This window comes from Centruroides sculpturatus, unplaced genomic scaffold, assembly GCF_000671375.1.
Source record: "Centruroides sculpturatus isolate CEXI.00-Female unplaced genomic scaffold, Cexi_2.0 scaffold6, whole genome shotgun sequence".
Lineage (NCBI taxonomy): Eukaryota > Metazoa > Arthropoda > Arachnida > Scorpiones > Buthidae > Centruroides > Centruroides sculpturatus.
This window is the reverse complement of record NW_019384869.1, coordinates 1,298,946-1,308,386: the sequence shown is the minus strand read 5'-3', so window position 1 is coordinate 1,308,386 and position 9,441 is coordinate 1,298,946. Positions and strand designations below refer to the sequence as shown.

General features: G+C 31.8%; 1 protein-coding gene across 2 annotated transcripts in view; it reads left to right on the top strand.

The window, feature by feature from the left end:
* The window catches only part of LOC111630821 (S phase cyclin A-associated protein in the endoplasmic reticulum-like), a 157,472-nt gene that overhangs the window by 86,378 nt on the left and 61,653 nt on the right, over positions 1–9,441 (top strand). For both annotated transcript variants that reach the window (XM_023374979.1, XM_023374980.1), the window contains one exon: positions 5,622–5,723. In XM_023374979.1, coding sequence (XP_023230747.1) covers positions 5,622–5,723 — 102 coding nt within the window. The remainder of the gene's footprint in view (positions 1–5,621; positions 5,724–9,441) is intronic.

The window sequence follows — 9,441 nt, the reverse complement described above, 5'->3', positions numbered from 1 at the left end:
GTCATAAAACGATAAATAGTTTGTCAAATTTTTATTCATAAAAATGCAGTTTCAACTGCTTTTTATTTTATAAAATCCGTCTTCTTGCGCCACCAAAGGGCCTTTTAACAATAGATAGTCTGTTAGTGCTGGTCAGAACTTATCGGAGAAAAAGCACACTACGGCTATTATCTCCATATGAATCAGCCAGGGGGAGACGAATAGAATAGAACGAATAGAATAGCTCTGGTCTGTAGTAGTCCAAATTCAATACGAATGTTTGTTTCTTGAAAATTTGATCACGATTTAAATACAGTATTTATTCTTAATATTACCGATATGTCATCAAAAAGAAAATGTGTTGTATTATTATTAAAAGACAAATTAAAGTATTTGTTTCGATTATCCAAATTTTTCCTTATCCAGACTACCTTCATCCCCAATTAGTCTGGATAATTGAGGTCCTACTGTATTTGTAAATGTTAGATTTTTCAAACATCAGATCCAATGAAGGCCATTAAATATGACTGAAAATGTTAGCTTTCTCTTATTTAATAAAGTTTTTTGCTGCTGTACAAGGTTGTATGTAATTGATTTAATGATTTACTGAAGCATTTACTTTATGAATTGTACTTTTTGATAATCTAAAAATTTTAAAGCTAAAGTATTCTTTCAGAATCAAGATCATAAATTTTAAAATATTATATTGTTAATTCAATTCTAAAGAAATTAAGTTTTATCTAATAAATATGAGGAATGTTGAGAATTATGCTTTGAAATTAAAGAATTAATGTTACTAAATTTTTGACTTTCTTTAAGGTTAGAATTCAAACAGTTTAGCATATAGTTTGATTTAGAATTAGTGATATTATCATGTCATAAATATTTTAACAACAAATTTAAATTAACTAATAATTTTTTTAGATGTTTGTATATTTTGAAGATCAATTCAGACATTTGATTGAACTTCTTTAGATGCTAACAATTTCTATACTTTGAGAAAAGTATATTAATTACCTATATTATATAACTGGATTGCTGTATATTAGATCTCTATATAATGCATCTCTGTAATCCAACAAATGGTAGACGGACTCACAGCAAATTTTCAGTTGGGAACTACAATTTTATTCTCGAAATTGACAATATATAGTGATATATTGTCAATTTTGTATAATATAATTCTCAAAATTGTTAAAATATATAGTGATATAAACAGTTGGTAAACTGTTTATATCACTATATATTTTAACACGATGAGGTTATCCGGTGGTATTAAAACTTCAAGTGCTCTTTGAGCTTGTACGATACCTGTACGATGTATTGATGTATAACATGTGTTGGTGTTATAGTTGTGTTGGTTTCCCATGCACAATTTTTTATCTTTAAGACACTGAGGAGGGGTTGTAATGTACTGCGCCAACCTGAAATGCATTTGTCAACAAATAGTTTAATTTGTATTGAAATGAGAATAAAATTGTAGTTCCTAACTGAAAATTTTCTGTGAGTCCATCTACCATTTGTTGTATTACAGAGATGTATTACATAGAGATACATTAATTACCATTTATTTTTGACAGATTAAAAGTGAATCTTTACTTCTAGACATATGTGGAATTCAAAATCACAAAACATCAATTTGTTACATCTGTAATGTTAATGTTAAATTGCTATAAAAATTTTTGATTTTAGTATTATTATTTTGTAACTATTAAAAATATACATGGTAAGTTCTTGTTTAACGTCATCAATAGGTTCTTGGAAATTGCAACTTTAAGTGAAACAAGTTATAACGAAACCAAGTTTTTCATAGACTAATTGATATAGAGAAGATATACGAGGGCTGTTCGGAAAGTTCGCGGCCTCAAATAGAACAACAAACAAAATAATGTTAAAACTTTTTTTATTTTTCAATGTAATCTCCTCTGTTAGCAATGNCAATTAATTAAACATCAAAAAACTTCTTAACATAATTATATAATTTGAAAATATTTTTTTGTGTTGCATGATGGAACATCCCATACATAGCTTCCACCGATTCACATTTGCTAAAGTCTACAAGATCATATCTCTGTCTCAAATCTAGGCTCTTCTCACATTCACAAATCAGGTGAAATTTAGAAAATGACATATGACATCTTGGGCATAGATTATTCTCATATATATACACTTTATTGTCTATCACTAGTGTACTAGAATTGAGTCGAAGTTGTATAAACAGTCTCTTCATACAGAATGGTGCGCTCGAAAATATATAGCTATTATTACTTGGATATAATAATATTGAATTATAATGATTCAATAATATTCGTAAGCGAGTATCTTCTATATCTCGCGATAGTGAAATTTCTAGTATATTCTGAATTAGTTGCTGATAACTTTCTTCTCCAAGTTCCGGCGAAAATATAAATGGTTCGATCGAACTGCCATAATCATTAATTATTTTAGACAGATTTGAAATCCAATTCCTTCTGGAAAATTTTTTAATGCAATTTTTGTATAATTGATTTAGGAGGTTAAACGTAAATTCACCGCCATCTCTTATCTTAATTAACAACTTTATACATCTTTTAACAAAGAGCGCAATAAGACTAAATCTGCTTATCTCCAATCTCAGTATACAACCCGGAGTTTTATAATCTAACCAAAACAGCCTCCGTATAAATTTATTTTGGATAGTGTCCAATTTTTGAATGTTGGAGAAACACCATATAGGAGAAGCGTAGCTTACTGAGTTAAAAACCAAGGACTGAAATAACTTAAACTGCGTTTGGATCGTACCCACGCCAGACCTAGCAAACAGCTTCGCAATACCTTGGATTAATCCATTAGATTTAGTCGTCATATTTTTAATTTGACTCTCAAAGGAAAGTAGTGATGAAAAAATCACTCCTAGAAATTTAGTTTCATTGATTATACTAATTTCCGTATTGTTAATAAAGAATGACATATGCTTCTTAGGCAATCTTGTTCCATTCCTGAATATCATTATGTGAGATTTCTTAGGATTAATATTCAAGTCCAATTGAGAAAAGTATGCAGTTAATAAGCGTATTTTCCTTCTCAGGGCAACTGCCGTTGGTGCTATAATAATGATATCATCGGCGTACAAGATAGAGTGAACTATTGTATTACCAATCACAAATCCATCATCTTCATTATCGAATATATCATTAATATCATAAGTATAAAAATTAAATAAATAAGGCGACCAAGGGTCTCCCTGTAGCAACCCTCGTTCTATCAAATGGAGACAACCCTGACCTCCGTTAACTCTACAGATCATCTCATAGTGGCCAAACAAAAGACCTACCAACTTAACCAAACGTCTATCAGCTTTATGTTGTAACATTTTATTTTGTAAGGCTCGAACATTCACGGAATCATATGCCTTTTCGAGATCAACAAACAGAGCATACACTTTATGTCTTTTTTTGTTTAACTGCAATTGAACAGTGGCCAACAAAACAAACAAGGTTATCTGAGTACCTCCATCCGATATAAAAGCATACTGGGTTGGATTAATCAGACTCTCCTCTTTGATCCATTCAATAAATCTTTTCGATATCATAGCAGTAAACAGTTTGCAAATTTTGATGATATGAAACCGTGCTTTACAATTTGTTTATGCTTCTAACACAATAAAGTGTTATAAATTAAGACACTTGGCGGGTTTTCTCATCTAAATAAAGATGAGAAAACCCACCAAGTGTCTTAATTTATAACACTTTATTGTGTTAGAAGCATAAAGTTTGCAAAATGTCGAAAGTAAGGCTATCGGCCGGTAATTTGCTGGACTGGCCCTGTCTCCTTTCTTATACATCATTCGAAATATCACTTGGTTCCACGACTTAGGAATTACACCTATTACATAAAATCTATTATACTGCCTAACAATATATTTTAAAATTGTCATAGGAAACAGTTTTAGTATTTTATTAGGAAATCCATCATATCCCGGGGCCGATTTATTTTTGAGCCTCTTGATACATAATTGAAGTTCTTGAATATTAAATATCTCTTCCATTGGTGTCAACCCAGATTCTTCCATTTTTTCCATTCTAGTATTAGCCAATTTCTCCTTATATCTAATCGAAAATTTATCAAAATATTTGTTCCATTCATCTGTTGGTATATTAACTGACCTTTTCCAGTGTTCAACAGGTTGTCGAAAACTATTAATCACTTCCCAAAATTTTTTTGGAATCTTTAGTTTTTATTAAATATTTATTTAAATTTGCATAATACCTTTTCATTTTAGCTTTTATCAACTGATTATAGACTTTTTTGTTGTTAATATGTCTTTTCCAATCCGTTTACCTATTAGTTTTTCGAAACTGCCTCAAACTTTGCTGTTTTTTCTTCTTAAAATAATAGCAGCTATTATCGTACCAACTTTGTATAAACCTTCGCGTCAAACCTTTGTTACATATTTTTGCACAGTACGTATTTAGGAGCCCAATAAAATTTTCATAATTAACCAGCGGACTTAACTTATCTTCTTGATTTAGTACTTCTTGAAATCTACCTAAGATTTCTCTATTTAAGTTTAGTCTTAGGGGTAGACCAAAAGCATTTGTTTTATATAGATGCTCACCTAAATGTCAAATTTCTAGCAAAACACCCAAATTCAACATTCAAACGTTTTCAGCCACTCCTTAATCAGCATTCGTCAGGAAAAATCAAACAAATATGACCGTAGGGTCAGTGTCTCTTTGACACTGCGTCAGGGTGTGACACTACCGAGTCTCTCAGGACCCAGAAATCGCGATGGAAAGTTCTTACATCACGCAAGCAGTCGCGGGTAAGCGGTTGGATTCAAAGTAGAGGTGAGGAGAGAGAAACAAGGAAGTGATTCACTTGGACACTTGGATTCCAGATTTATAAATAATAACAATTTAATTTCAATGGGCAGGAGTACAAGATATACGATCATAGACATCTCGGAGTGATATATATATATATATATACACTATATAATGATATATATATATATATATATCATTNTACGAAGGAGCAGACTCTCCCAAAACTTCATCCATGTCAGCTTTGATTTGAGATGGGGTCAACCCTTTTTTCGTCAGGTATTTTATGACCGCACGAGTCTCCGTCTTCTCCATTTTTGACAAAGCATGTGCACACTGACTATCTGCTAAGCTGTCGTGGCAAAACTTTTTGACAAATTAAGCAGAAATTGGTATCGTATCTCTAGCACAGATGGCTGAATTATTCCTGCCAAAAATTAAATTTATGGCAGCGCCGCATAGAGGCAAGGCCGCGAACTTTCTGAACAGCCCTCGTAATTTGGTTAAAATTATTTTTATTAGATTATGTTTGTAGACTCTGGCATTTATTTCCTACCTCATAGAATCAAGTTTACTATTAATAAAGAAAATTTGACAACAATAACAGTAAGTGATAACAAGTGTATTGTGTTGTTCCTTGACATTATGAGGAAACAATGTTAAGTGAGGTGTTTTTAATTTTGTGAAAAATTTTAATACAAAGCTTAATTTCTGGTTCAAATATCTGAATTTGTTCATATTTTTTAAAAATAATTTTCTCTAATTAATGTAAATATATATTAATAATAATTGAGGGACGGCATTTTTTATGTTTTAATTTGAAAAACTTATATTTAGATTGTATCCGAAGTTTATCTGCTGAGTCATTTACGTGGTAAGAAACACAAAGAAGTAATTAATCTGCAGCATCAAGGTAAAGATCCATCAACAGAAGAACTTGTAAGTTTTATCTTAAATTTAATAATGGTAGAGATTAAATACTATTAAAATTGTATAGTAATTTAATTTCATATATTGTGATGAGAAAATTATATTTAATGTTAATGAAAAAACTGTGTATACAAAATTGTTTCACATCTAAAACACGCTATCTTTTATTTTTAAACTTGATACATTGCAATAACACACCTTCAACTACCTTATACCATTGGGCTATAATTTGGCGGCAGTTGAAGGTGCGTTATTGCATACTTATTTTGTGGACACTGTATATCTTCATCTTAAATGGTCATTTACTGATCTTGTCACCCTACTAGGCATTTATTTTAGATTTAATTTAGATATGAAATTTGTCAATTGAAAGTAAAAAGATTAAAGTAACTGCACTTGGACTTTCAAGAAGGTTATAAAATATTAAAGCCCATAAAAATTAAAGTTAGAAATTTTTATTGGCTGGATCTAAAAAATTTTGAATCACCTACATATAAACTTCTTTTATTTCTTCTTTTACTTCTACAAATAAAATATCTTTTATTTTTAAACTTAAATCAAATTTTTTTGAACAAAATAATGTACTGGAAACAAACTTTTTTACAACTGTAAGATGTGTTCAAAACAATATTAGAAAAATGACTGTCATTTTCCAAGCTCTGAATCTAAAATAAATGTCTAGTAGAGTGACAAGTTGTATACTTATTTTGTGAACAGCCTGTAGTTCAGGATTATTTTGTATGACTGCTATTTTTCCTTAATTAATGAGATCTAACATCTATCTATGTTTAAGGTATATTGTTCTACTGAATGATGACACAATCAGTATCTAACCATGAGTCTGAAAATTAAAAATGATCTTATTAATTTGAAAAGATTAGTAAATGACCATCACCCAATCAATCATCCACTGATAGAAAGTCATAACAGTTACTTATCAGTACAAAATGTCTAAAAATTACTCTTGTTTATTGTTTACTGGCATAATTTTAGCTGTGATTTGACACATTAACTTAGAATTTTAATGATTGATCTTGGTAGTCATTCACTGATAGCTGGTCATTTACAGGTTGAGTGGCTCTACTTTAAATTGCAAATTAATACAGTGGAACCTGGTTAACTCAAAGTCACATTTACTCAAAGTCATTTTCTTTCCCGAATCATCATTTCCCTAGCATAGGGATTTACATGTTAAATCAAACTGGTTAACTCAAATGGAGTTTTGATACAGTATTTCCATTATTTTGTACTTCTACCTTTTCTTCTACCAGATTCTGTAAACGTCGGTGCTGCTTACACAATCCATTTATAATGTTGCTGTAACCATGCTCTTTAGCGATCTTCTTAATGTAACTTAATTCTCATTGGAGGGCTTGGGTGGTGGAAGAATGTGTATAGGCTCTTTCTACCAATGCTCTAAACACTGCTTTCTTATAAGAAAATGGGTCACATGATTCATATGGTATATATGTTGATACCGCTGTAGGTTTTCTGTAGACATAAGTTTGTACCGCCCTTTCTTTCATTTCTATGACTATATCTAAGAAATGTACTTTATCCATACTATGTTGTTCCATTTCCACTACGAGGCCATATGGGTTGTTGTTTATTGTTTCCATAAAATGTTCTATATCCAGCTCAGTTTTCCAAAGGATAATTATATCGTCGATATATCTTCCATACAAGATAATATTTGGGAGAAATGAGGGAAGGACTTTGCCTTCTAATATTCTGATCACCATTTCGCATAAGTCTCCAGCCAACAGACTTCCCATTGGCACACCTCTTCTCTGCATGTATATAGTGATCTTGAATTGGAATACAGAATTGTAACAAGCCTGATGTGCTAACTCGAGTATACTGCGGTGCAATGCGGTGTCGTCTATGTTAGAAAGAACGAAGTCCCTGAGCGAAAAGAAGGAAGGCCCTGCTTATGCGTCCTTGCTGCCCCTGCTTATGCGTCTTTGCAAAAGCGAACAGCTTCGGCATGTCTGGGGCATCTACAATTATGTTCCTCATACCCATGTTCCTGGCTAGTTTCGTATTAGCAAATCATTTAATTCTTGCTTGCATTTTATCTACCCAGCTCGTTTCTACTTCTAAACACTGAATTAATGAGAGGTATTCAATTAATCCTTTCTCATACGTCTCTCTTTTCATTAACACCATTATTTTGGCTTTATCCGCTCTGGTCACAACAATGTCATTACTCTTTATCCATTTCTCAGTAGCTTGTTTAACCATTCAGTTAAGCATTTTTGAGTTTTTGGACAGCATTAAGAGATTTACATTGATGCAACAATTCTACATAATAAGACATGGGGAAATATCATATGAATAGTTTATTATGTGTCACCGATAAACCAATACACAAAGTCTTGTTTTTTAGCCGAACTTCCATAACCCTAAACTTTTTAACTCAAAGTCCAAATTTTTTTTTCTTGACTGATTCAAGTCAACCAGGTTCTACTGTAATTAAAAATTAAAGTATATAGAACAACTGTTGAAAACTTTTGATAACATCATTTAACTATTTTTAATTTGTGTATGTTTAGGATTATATCAAATTTCTATTTCATGAAAGGGATGCATGGGCTAGTAAAGGCTGAGAATTGTTGCACTAGTCTTTTTGTTTAGATGTCTTTTTTGATTTGAAGGACAAAAGAAAAATTTATATAGTTGGGAAAACTAAATCTAACATAGATGAATTTCTCCAGTTCACGAACAACAATCCATATACTTGTTTCTAGAATTAGATCAAATAAATAACACTAGCAGCCACTTTTTAGATATTTCGATTTATTTTAATGGTAACAACTTCAATTTCAATGTATACTATAAATCAAATTTTGTTCCATTATATATACCAGCTGATCCTAATGACCTATTTGGATATAAAATTGCTGCCTTTAAAGCCCCCATCGGAAGGGCTTGCACCCATTGTAATAAAATAGAAGATATGAAGTCAGAATTAGAACACATTGTGGACATAGCTACAACACACAGTTACTCCAAGAGTTTAATTTATAGATTGGCTCACATGCAAGATGCAAAAACAATGGAAACAGACCATCTGAATAGCATTGCTCACATGCACAATACATCAAACCTGGACTCTGTTTATTGATGTAAAATTTTCACTTACGAAAGATGCTTGCAAAATATATTCAAGAAAACTGGGTTGTTTACAAAAGGTAAAATAACATAGAAAGGGAAACTAGACACTTTTAAGCTTCTGTGCAACAGAAAAGACCTCATTGACTGCCAAAGAGCTCCGGGGATTTATAGAATGCCAATTAGGGCCAAAAAATTCCATAAGGATATAATACAGTGGGTGATCGGTTAACGAATAGATCGCATAACGAACAAATCGGATAACGAACACTTTCGCGAAAGATTTTTATGTTCGGACAACGAACACATGATCGGATAACAAACACCCCACAGAACAAACACAAGAAAAAGCGACGTAAATTAATGAATACCGATTGGTCTTCCCTTGTCTTCGGGCAACAATTCGAAACTTTTCGGAGTGTGGGAGACGTCGACATCGACGCTCAAGCCGATATATACCGATCGGATATTATTCCTCCGAACTTTGAAACTCTTCCTTGTAATTTCAGCCTTTTATTTTTCTGACAAAACAATTATTTTATGTATTCGTGAGACTGTCGGGTAGGCACTCGTTAAGTTTTGCGTCTGTTTTTCTTTTCGAAAGGTGAGAGTA